A 16,931-nucleotide genomic window follows, 5' to 3' on the forward strand; every position below is an offset into this window, starting at 1 on the left:
GTTTTAGGTTCACGGCAAAACTGAGAGGAAGGTAAAGATTTCCCATACACTCCCTGCCCCAAATACGCACAGCGTACCCCATTACCAACAACTCATACATGCGTGTTTAAAGGCCATTATGGAAGTCTCCCAAAGCTTGTAAAAGTACTAAAAATATTTAAACATCTTCTTATATAGGTCAGGCAACTGTGACAATATTTTTCTTTTGCATGACTAGAAGACTTATTTGCTGTCGTTTGACACTTTGTAGTGCAAAGAAAAAGAATCAGTTTATAATACATTGCTCCTAAAATAGACATCATAGAATTGTAACTCCCAAGTTTCAAAACACAAATTCAATCTCAACACTTGTGTAATTTGCTGTTTGTACCCTTTGTGGATTTCAGGAGAAAAGATGTTATCAATGCAAGTTACTGGCAGTGTCAGTACGTGTCACCATCTGTCTAGTGGTGTTAGGCGACTCTGCAGCACCCTGCTCTGTCACCTCTGCAGGCAGTGGATACATTTCCCAGGTCGAATGTAAACGGTGTGTTCATTACATGGCATCGAGGTCCTCACGCCTGAAGGTCAGACGACAACTACTGGAGAACACCTGCTGCTCAAGAGTCCCAAAGAACACACCAGAAAACTGCTGGCAGAAAACATGCCCTTTAAGTGCCAACAGCTGCCTGTACCACAGTGCCTGCCCCCCCCCCCCCCCGCCAGGGTAGCCAAAAGCTCTACGTGCCTCCCTCCCCCTCCCCCAGCCGCTCCCACCTGAGACCACACCATCCCTCCACCCAGTCCTCCCCTTCCCCTTCCTGTTTCCCTGACACAGCCGAGAACACTGGTCAAGGAGGGCAGACTGGCAACGGAGAGCGAGCTCAACTCAATCCCCCGCCCCGTTTTCCAACCCAGGTCCAGGGCACCCCCTTCCCCACCAGTGTGCTGTGCGCAACACGGCCCAGGTCTGTTTCTCCTCTAAAGCACAAGTGAAGTCTCTATGAGACTTCAGCTTTCTTTATAGAGTCAAAATTACAACAAAAGAAAGAAAAAGCAGGGAGTTGTTTCTCACTGTTTCTAGAAATGCAAATCTGAAAAGGTACCAAAAGACTGGCCCTAGGTTTAGGCACAGGAAACTGGAAAGAAATTATAGGATGGGGAGGTGGGGGGGGCGGATATGTTCCTGGTATCTGGAGTAGGACATATCAGAACTTTAGGAACACTTCTCCTGAGAACCATTCTGTGCACAAGCTTGCAAAATCTGGGGCACTTAGAACAGTGCTTCTCTCCAAGACATCATGTGTAAACAAGCTGCTGTGAACTGAACTGAGCCCCTAACTACTGTGTACAGCACTTCTGAGCGAAAGGGCTGGGGTTTAGACACAAGGTCAAGGACCACCCTTACTGACCCCATCCTCCAATTAAAGGTTCTATAAATCCCCTAAATTTCTGGACTACCACAGCTATTGTCTGAATCTCTCCGTCATATGTAAACACAAACTCTATAATCAGAGAGAAGATGGTCCACTCACATGAGGTCGTCCAGCACTGACTGATACTCCTTCTCTGCGTCGGCAAGCTGGGCCACACGGCTGGCCTCATGAATGGCACTGTCCACCTGCTGAAGCACCCCTTGCTCCAGCACGTCCTGGTCATAGACGTCCACACCCAAACCCTGCAGCTCCAGGGCCTGTGCACTGGGCTCCACCGCCTGGATCTGATGTCTGTTGATGTGCAGCAGGGCTGGCCCTCTCCTCGGAAGTTCCGAGGGATACCCCTTGGCGGAAGTGGAGGGTCCATTAGCAGGGGAACAAGAGGGGAGGCTCTCCCCCAGCTCCACGTCGCCATCGTTCTCCTGCTTGATTGTCCCCTCTGCACTCTCACTGATATCCTGACTCTGTGAACAGTCTTGCTCCTGAGTTTGACTTGAGTGGGGGATCCTCTCATTTGGCATCCTCTACAGACTATCTAAAAGGAAAACAATTTTTCAGTCAGCCCTTCAGTTACATAGAATTGATATTTATATAGTTTCGTAAATATCTTATAACGAAAGCAGACCAATTTCTAAAAAACATCAAGAAATAATCCTCCAATTATACATAAATTTAAGTTCCCAAGTATTTTTCTTAAATGGGCACAAGCTATATATCTTCTTGAGTGCTGATAATTGAGAAAAATTAACCAGAAAAACAAAAAAAAGAAGAAAAAAATGCAGTATCACCAACAAACGACACTGGGGTAGCCAGCTAAGAAAGCTGGCAGCCAGCATCCTGAATGATGCCCACAGAGTCTTCTCCAAATCAACTGAAGTCATTTCACTGCTGCTTTCCAACTCAGCCTCTTCACTGCATTATGGCACAAGTGACCTACATTATAGTGGCAAGATCAACTGTAAAGTATAGATTTAGTGACTTGAGAGAGATTCTCTACAAATCTAACACTAAAAACTTTTAGGTTGAACTCCAAAAAACAGAAACTCTGAACAAGAGGTAATAAATAGCACCACTCAAATCAGAATCTGAGGAAGATTAATTAAAATATTCTCAAAAATAACTCCATTTCAATGCATGATATTCAATGCATGATCATTTCTCACCATCAGGCTGGCAAAAACATGATGACTGATAATATCCAGGAGAGGCAAGAAAAATCCACTTTCACATAATGCCAGTGGGAACATAAGTTTGTAAAATTCTTTTGGAAGGCAATTTAGCAATATTTGTCAAGATTTAAAATTCACATTACTAGGCACTTATTCCAGAGAAATACTCACATATACATAAGGATATTTATTGTAGCATGTTTTAAAATAGTTTTTAAAAGTCATTAAGTATTTTCAATGGTAGTGATATAAAAGCCAAGTAAGACGAAAAAAGTCACATCGTATGAAGACATTTATATTGGAAAACAATGTGTATCCACACCTGTGTGTATGGAATGCATTCAAAATGATCTGGGGATACAAACTAAACCTGCGACAATTGGGAGGGGGAAGCAGAAGGAACAGGTAGGAATAAAGGGGAACTCTCACATTTTACTCCAAGAAATCAAGAACTACTTGAAAGAAAATGTGTTCACTATATTGCCTGTATAACTCCATCGAATAAATACTTTTATATACATTAAAAAAAAAGTGACAGCTTTTCTTTTTATTTAACAGTGAACAAACTAGGGTTTCTTTCAGCACTAAAACTTTATTTCAATGAAATGATGACAAATTCCCCAACAAGCCCCACTCATTCCTCATTAAATAAAATGATCCCAGTGGCCAAGCACTAGGATACGAAGATGCCAGGAACTTAAGTGTCATCCTGCCCTAAGCAGCTCGCTCACTAGTGGAGGAGAAGCATGCCAGTAACAACACAGAGGGGCAGGTCTGTAAAAGAGGCACAGGCAAGAGCCCAGGTGGGGGACTTCCCTGGTGGCACAGTGGTTAAGAATCCGCCTGTCAATGCAGGGGACATGGGTTCGAGCCCTGGTCCAGGAAGATCCCACATGCCGTGGAGCATCTAAGCCCATGCGCCACAACTACTGAGCCTGCGCTCTAGAGCCTGTGCACCACAACTACTGAAGCCTGCGTGCCTAGAGCCCATGCTCCAAAACAAGAGAAGCCACCCCAATGAGAAGCCCGCGCACCGCAACGAAGAGTAGCCCCCGCTCGCCGCAACTAGAGAAAGCCCGCATGCAGCAAGACCCAACGCAGACCAAAAAAATAATTAATTTTTGAAAGTTATCTTAGGAACTTAATAAATTCTTTAATTCAAATGAAACTCTTTGATCAATGTAGTCTTCAAAATTAACATTACCTACAGTATTTAGAGCAAGTCAGTTTGGAATATACACTGAGATATTTTTCTAACAGTAAAGATATTGAATCTATTTCCCTTTTTTCCTTCTGTTTCCCTGTGACCAAGGGCATATATTTTTTTTCTGTAAATTCATTTTTTTTAATTTTATTTTATTTATTTTTTATACAGCAGGTTCTTATTAGTTATCCATTTTATACATATTAGTGTATATATGTCAATCCCAATCTCCCAATTCATCACACCATCACCACCACCCGCCATTTCCCACCCTTGGTGTCCATACGTTTGTTCTCTACATCTGTGTCTTAATTTCTGCCCTGCAAACCAATGCATCTGTACCATTTTTCTAGGTTCCACATATATGCGTTAATATACGATATCTGTTTTTCTCTTTCTGAGAAAAAAAGAGGCCAGGTCGGCATAGAGGAAAGGACAGTGCACTGGGTCTGGAGTTCAAAAAACACATACAAACTGAGATTTGAACATGTGACCCAGGATCTGATATAGAGGAGGTGTTCATACACGCTGAAAGGAAGTAAGGTTCAGAGAGGCATCTAAAATAACAAGTCTGGTCTGGACAACTGAGTCACTCGTGAATTCAGTCACAAAAATATGAATCAGAAAAGCAGCAGATGGGAAGCAGGGAGAGCTGGCAGTAACGTGTCCAGCTGGCACGCAGGCAGAAATGCAAATCTAGGCTCTAGAGAAAATCTGGACAAGATGTGGATGCACTGGCGGAGTAAACAGCCCCAGGGATCCCAAGGCTGTGACAGGTACCAAAGATCCTTTTAGAGGGTAAGAAAAGGCTAACACTGAAAAGGTTAAAAGAGAACAGCAGAGTAAGAAAGTTCCTCCATTTGGGGCCATTCTGATTATTTTCAGGAGAAAGGATAAGACTGGCACTCTATCATTTTCAACAGAGAGAGCAGGATTCTGGCTCAGAGTCTTCATACTAGCTGGAATTTAACAATTCTGTTTTCATTGTTCTTATTTGTATGTATATAAAGATTTCCTTTTCAGGTTAAAAAAAGACATTAAATCCATCAAAATATTAAGTAATAACACTGTAGTACAAAGAAAAGGTTAAAATAATAATGTTTGGAGAAAACTTCTAATGACAGAAAAAGAGTAAGAGGGAATGGTTAAAAATGGAAAATAACAGGGCAAGTTCCAAAGGAAACCAGAAAGGGTCCAGTGGATTTGGAAAGTAGGTCGCTAGTTAACCTTAGTAAAAGAAACCTTAGTGGAGCAAAGGGGACAAAGCCAGACTGCAGTGGGATAAGAAGTGAGTAGAGAAGGAAACAGAGGCCTTATCCCCTTAAGGATAGGCCATGACAGGGAGATCACTGGAATAATAATCACAGGATGGGGTAAAGATGCTGAGTAATTGACCTTGGGGTCCAAGCTGGGTAGATTTTTAAAAAACAAGCCAGAAGGGACTGGAAGAGGGGGGGAAGGAGGGAGAAAGGGAAGGGAAGGGAAAAGGGAAAAAAGAAATAAGGAAGCAGTCAAGAAGCCACTTGGAGAACGGACCAAAGGGCAAGTCTCCTGGGAATAAGAGATGAAAACAAGGAAGCTCTCCTCAGAACGTAAAGAGTTTCCAAAGTGAAATAAATTATATGACATTCAATAAATATTTATTGAGTGACTTCCCTGGTGGTCCAGTGGTTAAGACTCCACGCTCCCAATGCAGGGGGCCGGGGTTCGATCCCTGGTCAGGGAACTAGATCCTGCATGCCGCAACTAAGAGCCCGCATGCCAGCTCAGCCAAATAAATAAATATATTTTTTAAAAACATTTATTGAAAGTCAATTACACCAGGCAATGTACTCAGTTAACTAGTTTCCGTCCCCATTGAGCTTAGAGGCTCTTGCGGATGACACATATTTTAAGAATTTTATATATACATATACATATTTACGTATAAGTATGTACTTATACATAAATTATACACACACACAAATGTAACCGTGGTTAACTGCCTTAAGAAGAAAGTACAGGATTCTTTATGACAAAATAACAGAGGAGCCTAATTGACATTGCAGAGGTAGGTGTGAGGTCAGGGAGGTCTCTCTGATAAAGTTATATTTGAACCAGCGTCTGAAGGATGAATAGGAGTTAACAGGCCAAAAGTGAACATTTTGCAAAGAAATAGCATGTCTAATTCCTAAGGCTGGAAAGAGCTGGTGCGGTTGGAAAAATGGAAGAAGGCTGCATTGTGAGAAATCTTTTATTTTATTTTACATGAATAACAGAGTTAAAGGAGCTGATAAAGACTCCATTTATTGTGTAAATTCTACAAAACATCTTCTAACACTCTGCAAGGCTCAGTCATCTGAGAAAACAATATCTTCATTGTCTTTCTTTAAGCACTGGGGCTTCTGTGGGATGAGCTGGATTCTGGTTGGGAGGTTCGGTTGAATGCATGCAGAGCTGGGGAGGGGAATGGGCACAAGTGAAGACGGAGGGGCAGGCAAGGGCCCTGAGGAAACACAAAGGGCCTGAGGAAACATGAACTTGGATTTTTCTGCAAGTGTAATGCAGTGACTTCGAAGAGTTTTAAACAGGGTGACAATGGCATGACCCAATTTATGTTTGTAAAAGACCAGTTGGACTACTGTACAGATAATGGATTGGAGGAAACAGTGCAACATGGACATGTTGGGACACGTACGGGTGACAAGTGACAGAAGCTTGGAACAGGGAGACAGCACTGAAGATGGATGCTACGTGGGAAATCTTTCTGTTACGGAACTTATATGCGGACAGCTCAGTCCTCCTTCACATACTCCCTCTTTACTGTATCAAGGCCTAAAGTGCCTGACTTCTACTACCCCGATTCTCTCTTTCAAATAACAGTGTTTTAATCGAGACCAAACAGGGCCGGGCTGCCCCTGCGCGCGGGGGCCGAACACAAACCCGAGAAGTTGATGCTTAGATGCCGGCCCGCCTGCAAGCGGCGGAACCAGAAGCTGGGACAACCCCCGGCCCCCCCAGGTGAGCGCCCCGCAGCGTCACTTCCGGCCGCAGGTGGGCTGGCGTATTAGGCTAGCGCCCGGCCCGAGGGCCGCCTCCCGGCACCCCGCGCGGATGGGCTCCTTCCCGGCCGCCTGGACAGCTCGAGCGGGCCCCAGACATCTCCCGCCCGACGTTCAACTCAGCTGCCAGAACACTCACCGCAGGGCCGCACGCCCAGCCGTATAGAAACGCAGAAGCAGCCGCCTTCGCGAACAGCCTTGCAACCGGGACTGGGACCGGGCGCGGCGCGTGCGTCTTCTGCCCGCCGTAAGCACCGCCCCCAACAATGACCCGACGGGCTTGCGCGTGTGGGGCCTATGGCGCATGCGCCGGCTCCAGGGTTTATTTTGAACTGCGGGCGAGACCACGTGGTTTGAGCGAAGAATGCAGCCCCGCCTTTCTACCTGTGAACTGGGTACGAAAGTGGCCTAGGCTGCTGACCTGTGGCTTGTGACCAGTGCTTCACTCGTGGTGAAAAATGCCTCTGTAGTAAGGCGGTATAAGAATTAAAAGATGTTTCCAGAAAAAGAGAGAGAGGTACGTATGCTAGTGTGCCGTGCGAATGTAAGTGCTTACAATTAACCATGAACTCCAAAAAGAAAGTGAGCTTGGGGAAGGGAGCTGGCTTGAGCACTGCACATTTCAGTAGCACACACACACACACACACACACACACACCAAGCAGGGGTGGGTGTGTGTGCATAGTGGGCCTACGTCAATGTCTTGATTGCATTAGTGAGCCAGTCATTTAATATTTGTCCTCCGATCAAAGAGGTAAGGAGAATTTTGAGCCAGGTGAGAATTTAGCTGGGAACATTTGCAGAAACGAAATGTTCACACACGGGTTCAGAACAAAGGGAGGAAATTGAGCTACACCTGAGGAAGGAGTAGCCCACGATGGGTGGTAGCTGTACCATACAGCAGCTTCTTAGCCCAGGGATTCCTGCTCTGGGAGAGGGTGGATTTTCCAGGGGCCAGAGCCAGAAAGCCCTCTGGGAGTGGCAGTGACTGTGGGAAGGATCTTTGGGGCCTAGGTAGGGAAGTGCCTTAATCATTTTGAAGCCTGAAGTTGGAAGGTAGGAAAAGGGGGTGGGAAGTGTACTTGATAATGCTCAGTAATACCACTTTATCTCTCCTGTTAGCAGTGCCAATCTACGTATGCCTAGAGCCATCCCACATCAAAATATAACTTTTTTATTAGAAAGGAATAAAAAATTCTAGCCATCTCTTGAATAAAATATTGAAAATAGTAATGCGTCGGTAAGATATTAGTTTTAATGCTTGAATGTCAGAGCAGTTTCTCCCAGGTATATAATGGTTACCAACCATTCTGAGAATGAGGTCCACTTTTTAATGTGTATTATTTTGGTGAGTCGCTATGTATCATTCAGAATTTGGACAGGAAGCAGATGGTACACTCAGACTAGGTAGTTGAGAAGAATTAATAACAATGTTTACAGAGGTGTGGGCAGGGTTTAGGAAAACAACTCAGGATGGCAAAGTAACCCTGGGGCTAGCAAGAGGCCAGGAGCCTCTGTTCCCATCTGTTATGGGCTAGATTGCATCCCCCCAAATTCATTTGAAATTCTAACCCCCAGTACCTCAGAATGTGTATTTGGAGATCTGGTCTTTAAAGACCCTAAAAGCCTTTAATTAAGTTAAGATGAGGTCATTAGGGTGGGCCCTAATCCAATATAACTGGTGTCCTTATAAGAAGAGGAGATCAGGACACAGACACAGAGGAAAGACCATGTGAAGACACAGGGAGAAGATAGCCATCTACAGGCCAAGAAGAGAGGACTCAGAAGAAAACCCTGCAGACACCTTGGCATCAGACTTCTGGCCTCCAGAACTGTGAGAAAATTAACTTCTGTAGTTTAAGCCACCTAGTCTGTAGTACTTTGTATGGCAGCCCTACCAAACTAATACACCATCCCTGGGCCTGAAGGGGTAATGGGAGGATACAGGTTCAGAAGAGAGTACCTGAGTGGAGAAGACCACTTGACCAGAATAAAGCACAAACCTGTGATCACTCAGCAGGAGGGGACTAGGGAGATAAATACCCAGACCTCACTATCCTCCATTATTTCATCTGCTGGTGCATCCCATTGGACAAAACCACTGAAGCCAGAGGGCAAGGGAGCCTGTTGATGCCCATCTATATAGATCAGTATCTTAGAGCACAGGGCAGGATAGAGAGAGATGGGGAGTGGATCTGGAACATCAAACAAGATACGCATCATACCCCACACAATTGTAATTATCCTTTTCATATCCCTTTAATTTAGAAAATGCCTAATGATTTACAGTTACTATTAATTCAGGGAAGCTTTTCACATGAATTTGTATTTAACTAAAGGATCTGTATATACTTTCCCCAAGCCAAGTTTCCTCTGACCTCTCTAGACTGAAAGTAGTAATAAGGTCGTGTTAGCAGCAGAATTTGAAGATTCCTGTGCCCCCCTGAATATTCAGGACCCTTCTTTTCCCCCACACCCTTACAAATGAAACTAATACACTGTAAAAGAGAGATTCCCTTAGCTCTTCCACCGTGTGAGGACACAATGACAAAATGGTGGTCCTGGAAGTGGGCTCTCACCAGACACCGAACCTGCTGGCATCTTAATCTCGAACTTCCCAGCCTCCAGAACAGTGAGAAATTTCTGTTGTTTATAAGCCACCCAGTCTATATTTTGTTAGCAGCCTAAATGGACATCGAATATAATAGTGGGATTTTCAGTAACTTATTTGTAATGCTCATTTATAAACTGAGACATCTAGATATCAACCAAGACCTCTCCTTTCCTCCCTACTCACTCAGTCCCCATTGGTTCTGCCTAAATAGCTTACACACCTACCCAACCTTCTCCATCCCCTCTGTTGGAACCAGTCTTCTCACTCCAGTCTTGTTCCCTACCCATGCATGTGCATGCATTTGCCAGAGAGATTTAAGACGCTACTCTGATCCTGTTCTCCTCTGCCTCAGACCCACTCTTGTACGATAAACTCCAAGCTATTTAACATGTTATCCAAGCCATTTTACTATCCTGCCCAATCAGATTTTTCTGCATCATTTCTGTCCTTCTCTCCCAGGATATGCTCAAAATTTAAGGAACTACATACTCTTCTATTTGTAGTGTGCTGCTGTTGGCTCCTACTGGCTAGCAAGCCTATTGTGTGCATCTGTTCTCAATTGTTTTAGACTTCTTGGGCTGCCATAACAAAACATGAATGGCTTAAACAATTCTCACAGTTCTGGAGGCTGGGAAGTCCAAGATTAAGGTGCCAGCTGATTCAGTCCTGATGAGGACTCTTCCTGGTTTGCAGACAGCCAGCTTCTTAGTGGAGAGAGAGTTCTGGTATCTCTTCCTTTTCTTATAAGGGCATCAGGCCCATCAGATTAGGACCCACCCCACTCTTAAGGCCTCATTTAACCTTAAGTATCAATACATCCCAAAGGCCCTATCTTCAAATACATTCACAGTGAGGGGTTAGGACTTCAACATGAGAGGGTGGTCACGGGAGACACAATTCAGTCCATAGCCCACTCTGCTTTCAGTGACTTCTCATTGGTAGCTTGAAATTGGTCATATAGGAGTATTTACACTGCAGAAATGGATAAACTCTATGAGCCAGGGCTTTTGGTGGGAGGGGAGCAGTTAATCTTTCCCTAGCATACCTCCACTTCTTATTCTCAGGCCCATGTGACTTTGCACATGGGTCTCTCACCTGGAATTCTCTCACCTATTCCAAACTCAGCCTAAACTTTCTTCTTCTGAAGCTTTCCTTGACCCTCTCAGCAGAATTAGGCCCTTGCATCTCCTCTACACCCCGAAACCAGTATTTCAAAAATCCCTAGTATAGCACTTACTGTTTTCGATTTTAATGCGTTCTACTTAACAAGCACTTATATAGCCCTGTCTGTGGGCCAGGTTTTGTCCTAAGTGCTTTACAAATATTAACTCATTTAAATATGACCAGAATTGTCCTCGTACCTTGACATTCTATTTAGTGTTCAGTGTAAGAAACTCTCCCCGTACCCTTACAAAGCAGAAGGACCATGTCGACTCTCACTTTTAAAAACTTCTGGGTGACGACAATGCATCAGTTTGGTTCTCCATTCCCCATAAACATGAGGGGGAAATGTATATTGGAAGTGCATTGAAAACTGTGCAGATTTGATAAATCAAAAAATAAAGGTAAAAGCATATTGTTTAGAACTATCTTGGCAACCACTGGAAAAATTAATGTTAAATATATGCTGAATAAATGAGCAAATGATTTTAAGAGCAATGGCCATATAAAACCATATGATTCCATTGAAAAATGTAGCTATATGTATATATGTGTGCATGTACACGGGTATGTACAGTGGGGGAGTATAAGATAGGAATGAGGAATGGTCTCCTTACTTTTTGGGCACACCTCTGTAACAGCATTCTGTGCCTCTATCTCTTAATCTCATTGTTTCATATATTCTGTCCAACATTGTTGTTGCCCTGATTTTTCACAAATCCCTCCCTGATTAATTTTGGGCGTTGCTTGCTTTTTCCCTAATCTTTTAGGGGCATTTTGGTAACCTTCAGCAAACTCCTTGCTCTCCAAAGCTGGTATAGAAAGAAGAGAGCAAATATGTATAAGCAAATCTCCTACTCAAACTTTAGAAGGTACCAGTTAATCTCAGTGTGCCCTGATTTTAGCAGGTCCCACTATTTCAGTGTAATTTTATTGTTAGTAACCAGCATTATAACTGATCTCTGCAGCTATACATTAAGGAGACTTCTAAGGGACTTGTGATGATTCTGAACACATGAGAAGAAAAGGTATCATCGGTCTATTCATATCAACGGAAACTGATTGAGGGTATGAACATAAAGAAGAATTTAGCAATTGTAAGGATAACCTGAGGATATGGACGTGTTTACAGGATATCTAACTGCAGCTTAAATTCGTAGAAAGAAAGTAGATTGACATGATCTTAGTGTGCTGTACGCTGTGGGGCAATCACTTGTTTGTTCATTGTCGGTGCAGCTCCCTTTGAGCAGCCAACTCTCAGAGGATGCTATTACACCAATGGCCACTAGAGGAAGCAGAGCATCAACCATTGGGTTTGAATAATTTCAACAGATGCCTTTGATTGAGTGGCTACTATTGTAACCAAAAGTGGAGGTGCGGCCGCCCCCTGCTCAAAAGCTAGTAAACAGCCAAGGTTGGTAGAAAGGAAAGTTTGCTTTATTTTGGATGCCGGCAACCTGGGGCGCGGGGGTGGGGCACGCCAAGGGCGGACTCCTGGCCACAGGCCGACTCCCCCCCTCCAATGACAATCAGTGGCCAAGAGCTTCTGTAGACAAAGGGGGCTACGTGCAGAAACAGCATAGTCAGCTCTGACAGTCACCTTGAAATTGGTCATGCGGTGGTCTGATCAGCGTCATCTTGATTGTTTTAAGTTCAGTTAATCTTCAGTTCCAGGGTCGGTTTGTTCCCATTTCTTTGAGGCCAGTTCTCAGAATTGTGGCAGCTTATGCCATGGCTAAGCTGGTCTGGTCCTCATGTAGTTAACTTCTTCCACCTGGTGGGGTTTCAGCATCTACAAGACAGCTCACAGGATACGGCTCAGAATATTATCTGTAGCCCTTGAGAAGGAACTGAAGGTCCTTGACTTTGCTTACTGACTAAACTATTACTGTCTTGTCCCGGTTGACTGCTTTTCCTTGCTTCTGCATTTTCTCACTTCTCTGATTAAACGTAGTCTTTGGCTAGAGTTTTTCCGCGGGCAAAAGGCAGGCACAGGACACGGGAAGGGAAGGACCACAGGCTCCTGCTCCGTTTCACTAGGAGCCAGGTGCTCCACTGAATGTGGGGGACACAGAGGGGAACAAGGCAGAGTCCCTGCTCTCATGGGACTTATGTCAGAGGGAGAGAAACCACAAACGCTTTAAACAAAAATATGAACAGATGCTATTAAGGAAAATAAAATAGGGTAACATGTTGGAAACTGACTGGGGCACGCCTCTAGTGAGTGTGAAGTAGTATCTGAATAGGAGACATTTCAGCTGCAATCTGAATGATAGGAAGGAGATTACCATGTGGGTATTAGGCAGGAGAGGATTCTTGACGAGAAATAGTAGTGCAGAGAGGACAAGTGTATGGTCAGGCTACTCAAGACGGCTCTTCTCTTGGTCTCTCTACATCGCCTGCTTGACCAGTGCCTGCTTCTATACCCTACTCACTGACTGACCTTCCTACATACTTGCCCCAGGCCCAAGCTGGTGATAGTTCTTATCAAAGGGGCAGTGAGGGGCATGCTAGTTTCCCCGGTAACCAATGAGCCAACCTGATGTCAATTCCCCCTGTAACTGCCCATCTCCCCTTCACGGAGCAAAAACTGCCGCCACGTCCTACACAGTGGGATGTTGCTCCAGGACCTTGCTTCAGACCTGTACACTCCCCCCATCCATTAAATCATTGATGTCCCTGTTGCTGATTCTGGGCTCTTTCTTTTGTCTTGAAGCTGGGCAAGTACAAGCCTTGTAGGTCTGCAGGGTGCAGCCCAACAGCAAGGCAATGCAAACTTGGCAAATTTAAACACTAGAACTTGGGCCACTGTGGCTAAAGCCAGGGTAGGCAGGGGCCAGTTACCTAGAGCTCTGTAAACTAGGTATGGAATTTAGATTTTATTCCAAGTGCAAATCGAATCCATCAGATGGTTTAAAGTAAGGAAGTTACACGATAAATTTATATTTTAAAAATATTTTTGCATAAGGATAGTCATAGATGAACGAAATAAAATTGAGAGTCCAGAAATAAACCCACATATCTATGGTCAATTGATTTTCTTTTTTATTTTTTTAATATTTATTTATTATTTTTGGCTGCATTGGGTCTTAGTTGCGGCACACAGGATCTTTCATTGCGACATGCAGACTGTCCAGTTGTGGCACGTGGGCTCAGTAGTTGTGGCTCAGTAGTTGTGGCACGCGGGCTTAGTTGCCCCGCGGCATGTGGGATCTTAGTTCCCCGACCAAGGTCGAACCTGCGTCCCCTGCATTGGAAGGCGGATTCTTAACCACTGGACCACCAGGGAATCCCAGTGGTCAATTTATTTTCAACACTAGTGCCAAGATCATTCAATGGGGAAAAAAATAGTCTCTTCAACAAGTGGTGCTGGGAAACTGGATATTCACATGTAAAAGAATAAAGTTGGAATCTACTTCTTACCACATACAAAAATCAACTCAAAATGAATCATAGACCTAAATGTAAGTGCTAAAACTAAAGCTCTTAGAAGAATACTTAGAGGTAAATCTTCATAACCTTGGATTTGGCAATGGATTCTTAGATATGACACAAAAAGCACAGCAATAAAAGAAAAAATATATCAATTGTACTTTATCAAAATTAGAAGCTTTTGTGCATCAAAGGACACTCTCTAGAAAGGGAAAAGACAATGCACAGAATGGGAGGAAATATTTGCGAGTCATGTATCTGATAAGTGTCTAGTATCCAGAAAGGATAAAGAACTCTTCTGACTCAACAACAAAAAGAAGAAAAAACCAATTAAAATAAGCAAAGTACTTGAATAAACATTTCTCAAAAAAATATTGGGGGCTTCCTTGGTGGCGCAGTAGTTGAAAGTCCGCCTGCCGATGCAGGGGACACAGGTTCATGACCCGGTCCAGGAAGATCCCACATGCCGCGGAGCGGCTGGGTCTGTGAGCCATGGCCGCTGAGCCTGCGCGTCCGGAGCCTGTGCTCCACAACGGGAGAGGCCACAGCGGTGAGAGGCCCGCGTACGGCAAAAAAAAAAAAAATTGGCTAAACTTATCAGATGTGACCTGGGTAATATTGTCTGGCGAGAGGCCCAGTTTTCTTTCCTCCGCATGTTAAGGAACAGAAGAAGGACCTAATACAGCAATGTTGATAGTAGTGGTTTTAGAGGGGGGAAAATCATATACACACGTTGCAAGATTAACCTCCCAGTTCAGCCTGTTAACATCCTCATTCATTTTTCTCTCCCTCGTATTTGGAGCTAGCAATGCGTCTGACCCTTGGAAAGCGGAAGAATAAATATCTGAGTCTTTGTTCATGTCCTTCTTCTCTCTAGGTTGTCAATACGGTGATACTGTATGAGTCCCCCATTATTTACCTCAAATTCCAGTCCTTTCATAAAGCTTTCCCACCACCACCCTCAGGCTGCAGGAAGTCCTCTTTGCTTTCTGAATCCAGCACAGCACTCCCCAGACTGCTTTGCAATTGGCTGGGTCAGCATCCATTTCCCCCACTGATGGGGAACTGGGACCTCTGCTGCCCCACCACCTTAACCTCTCCCTCCACAGACACAGAATACCACCCCTAGCCCTGTCCCCTCTCCCAGAGCTACAAGGACTGTCAAGCACTTAAGATAAAGAGGTCCAGCCGCTGCCTCTCAAAGCATCAGCCCCTTGGGGACTGCAGATCTCAGAGCCATCAGCAGCTCCAAGGTTGTGCCAAGTGGTTAAGCTTTAAAAACTTATCTCCTCCAGCCTGGCATGAGCATCTACCCACAACCCACCTCATTTCTGCTAGGGCTGTGCTTAGAGACTCACAGATTCCTCAAGATGCTTTTTAAGACTTCCTGCTCTTGGCTGGCAAATTGTTAATCAGTTTGTGGCAGCATAAATAAAATTAGAGGGTTTAATTAAAATTAATGAACGAGTGAGTGGAGACCAGCCTGGCCGCTTTGCTCTCTGAGCCTCAGAGCAGGAAATAATGAAAATGTCACACAGCAAGTGATGTGTTTTAGCAGAAGTGAAGGGCCAGCCGAAACAAGGCCACAGAGAGCTCCTCCACTGGGGTGCAGTTTGGAAGTAGGTGGAATCCCCATTTTGGTGTATCTTATTAACTAATTCCACAGGAACTGTTCCAGTTTTCTGGCCCTTCCAAAAAGAAAAAAAGAGTAGCACACAGGAAGTCCATTCTCTGTGTAGCCTTGGCTTGCTTTAATGTCCTGGTCCCCATGGAAGGGAGCAGTGGACACAATGATAGGGCCATACTGTAGGCAGTTAGTGGTCAGGAGTCTGGAATTCTGACTTTCTCAATGTGGAGGATACAAAAGGGAGAGTGTTCTATATCCCACTCGCCTTTCAAATGCTTTCCCAGAAGTTCATATAGGTAAAAACCTGTCCATGACTGTTTGGGCTTAGGCCTGAGTGCCATTTAATCATAAAATCCTTTTTGCACAGTTTTAGTAAGGCATTTTCCAGATATGCAATGACCATGCAAGTGAGAGAAGCATTTTAAAGGTCACATCCCCAATGCAACCCTCCTCCCAGTGTCCACCTCTCTGATATAAAACCTGCATCTGCCTGCACTGTAGCTTGTCACTTTCAAGGTGATTCTACACACAGATACAGGCATCTCGTGATTCATTTTGTCCCTGAGTGGAGGCCTGCCCAAGCATTTGCATGTTGAAATGAATATTACTTTATTATGAATTGCTTCCCTTTTCGTCAGCTAGGGCATTATACTGATTTCAAAAAACTGTGTGCATGTGTGCAGGGAGTGTTAAGAAATATTTATTACAGAAATGGGTGCCTCAGACGTGATTCTGTTTGTGTTTATGAAATGGGTGGGGGGCTGGCTCGTGAGATCCTGGAATGGTCTGCTGGGGAGTTTCCTTCTGCCTTCCTGGGTCTAGCACCCTCTTCTTAGCTTGGAACAGTGCTTCTCCAAGTGTGGTCCGAGGCACACCTACATCAGCATCAGGTGCTTATTAAACAGAGATTCCCAGGCCCCCTTCAGACCACAGAATTGGAATCCCCAGGAGTAGGCTGGGAACAGGACTGTCTCCCCAGCTCCGTGGGACCTGACACGTGGTGAGAAGAGACCTCCAGGACTTCCGGACCAGGGGAGGCACTTCTGACTCCTCCCCCTCAGGGGACCTCCTCTCCTCCTCCGTCCTCATCCACACGCACCCACCCCACCCCCAGATTTAGCCAACATTTCCTTTCCTTACATTTACCTCCACCTCCTGTTATCTCCCTCTGTCAGCTTGGCCTATTTTGCACACCAGAGTAACTATTGTGGAGTCCAGTGGGAATATTTTTCCATAAAGTTACACTTTCCTATTTCCCACTCAAAAAA

General features: G+C 44.6%; 1 protein-coding gene across 2 annotated transcripts in view; it reads right to left on the bottom strand.

Annotated features, from left to right (window-relative positions):
• The window catches only part of ERCC6 (ERCC excision repair 6, chromatin remodeling factor), a 71,451-nt gene extending 64,290 nt beyond the window's left edge, over positions 1–7,161 (bottom strand). Inside the window, exons 1-2 of one of the 2 annotated variants that reach the window (XM_029245785.1) lie at positions 6,969–7,161; positions 1,515–1,950 (exon numbers count right to left, since the gene is read on the bottom strand). In XM_029245785.1, the coding sequence (XP_029101618.1) occupies positions 1,515–1,936 (422 nt within the window). In that variant the 5' untranslated portion in view covers positions 1,937–1,950; positions 6,969–7,161. The remainder of the gene's footprint in view (positions 1–1,514; positions 1,951–6,968) is intronic. The other variant, XM_029245786.1, reaches the window with a different exon arrangement.
• Positions 7,162–16,931: the final 9,770 nt, after the last annotated feature.

Source organism: Monodon monoceros, unplaced genomic scaffold (genome assembly GCF_005190385.1).
Source record: "Monodon monoceros isolate NGI ecotype Baffin Bay Population unplaced genomic scaffold, NGI_Narwhal_1 Super_Scaffold_4, whole genome shotgun sequence".
In the NCBI taxonomy this organism is placed as follows: Eukaryota; Metazoa; Chordata; class Mammalia; order Artiodactyla; family Monodontidae; genus Monodon; species Monodon monoceros.